At 53.7% G+C, this 1710-nt stretch overlaps 1 protein-coding gene across 1 annotated transcript; it reads right to left on the bottom strand.

Annotated features, from left to right (window-relative positions):
• Positions 1-31: 31 nt before the first annotated feature.
• Positions 32-871, bottom strand: EMH_0095040 (uncharacterized protein; the record flags this gene model as incomplete). The annotated part of the gene is made up of 2 exons (XM_038023175.1): positions 32-146; positions 624-871. The coding sequence occupies 2 exons, from the start codon at positions 869-871 to the stop codon at positions 32-34; spliced, it is 363 nt and encodes a 120-aa protein (XP_037879029.1).
• Positions 872-1710: the final 839 nt, after the last annotated feature.

The raw sequence follows: 1710 nt of genomic DNA, 5'->3' as shown, positions 1-1710 counted from the left end.
TGCTGCTGCTGCTTAGTTTTGCTGCTGCTGCTTAGTTTTGCTGCTGCTGCAGAGCGGAGAATATCTGTGCTGCTAGTTGATCTAGCTGCTCTAAGTTTGCTGCCTGCAGCTTCTTCTCGTGGGCTTGTCGGAATACAGAAACAAACCTGCAGCAGCAGCAGCAGCAGCAGCAGCAGCAGCAGCAGTAGCAGCAGTAGCAGCAGGAGTATGAATGGCAGCAGTACAAGCAGCAGCAGCAGCAGAAATACAGAAACACAGACAGACAGAAGCAACAGCGAAGATGCAGCAAACAAACACACACAAACAAATACCCCCAATATGCACCTGCATCCCACTGTACAGACACCTCGCATGCATGCATGCATGCATACATACACGCATGCATGCATGCATGCTTGCATGCATGCATGCGTGCATGCATGCATGCATGGAAACTCCGATAGTATACAGCTGCCTGGGCTGTATGTACACCACAGCAGCAGCAGCACAGGGGCAGCAAGCTGCTGGCAGCTGCAGGCGTATGCATCGCCGCAAGACACTGAAACACGAACACTCAACCTGCAGCAGCAGCAGCAGCAGCAGCAGTAGCAGCAGCAGCAGCAGCAGCAGCAGCGAGGGCTTACCGTGGTGCTCTCTGGGGCCCCACTTCTGCTGCTGCTGCTGCTGCTGCTTCCAGCTGCTTCCAGAAGTCATCGGCGTGCTGCATGCGTCGCTCAACTTCTGCACAGACTGCAGGATCAACGGGTTTCTGTGCAGCAGCAGGCTGCGCTGCTGCTGCTGCTGCTGTTGCTGCTGTTGCTGCATCTGCTGCATCTGCTGCACCTCCTGCTGCAGCAGCAGGCGAGTGGGCCCAGGAGTTGTTGGTGTTCATGGTAGAGCTCCTGGTGGAAGTATGAAGCCGTGGGTTGTAGCAGCAGCTTCTGCTGCTGCTGTTGCTGCTGCTGCTGCTGCTGCTGCTAGTGCTCTTGCTGCTGCTGCAGAGGAGAGAAGATGACGCCTGAGAGATCAATGGAAGCGAAATTAGAAGCTGCGATAAAATAAATAAATAAAATATAAAAATAATAATTTAATTTCGGTAATTCGAGAGAATTGCTGTCGCGATGCTGCTGCGACTCTGTGCTGCTGTGTCTGCTGCTGCTGCTGCTGCTGCTGCTGCTGCTGCTGCTGGGATTGGGCCCCCTTTGCTATTCTGCAGCAACAGCAGCAGCAGCAGCAGCAGCATGAAGCTGCAGCAGCAATGATCGGTGAATATATCTGCAATTGATTGTTTGCTTCTGCGTCAGAAGATACACCTGAGACAGATCTCTGCCTCTCCCTAGGGTCCCTCGTCGGTGCAGCGTGACCCTGCTGCTGCTGCTGCTGCTGCTGCTGCTGCTGCTGCTGCTGCTGCTGTTGCTGTTGCTTCTTCTTCTTCTGCAGCAACTGCTGCAGCTGTTGCTATTGACTCAGCAGCAGCAGCCGTAACAGCAGCAGCAGCAGCAGCAGCAGCAGAAGACCAGTAGTATGAGCGACACCAGAACGAGTGTGTATGAAGCCCTAGAGCATCTGTAGCAGCAGCATTAGTAAACTACCCTGAAATATAGATTGCTGCTGCTGCTGCTGCTGCTGCTGCTGCTGATGCTGCTGCTGATGCACGTGTGTGTATACGTCTGTCTAGTTACCTCGATAGACTGCAGCATCGTCTCCTGGGAGCACCCTTAAAGCAACAGC

Source organism: Eimeria mitis, genomic scaffold (assembly GCF_000499745.2).
Source record: "Eimeria mitis Houghton genomic scaffold, Emh_scaff8447, whole genome shotgun sequence".
In the NCBI taxonomy this organism is placed as follows: Eukaryota; Apicomplexa; class Conoidasida; order Eucoccidiorida; family Eimeriidae; genus Eimeria; species Eimeria mitis.
Note: the sequence above shows the minus strand (reverse complement) of the source record. Positions and strands in the feature narration are given on the sequence as shown.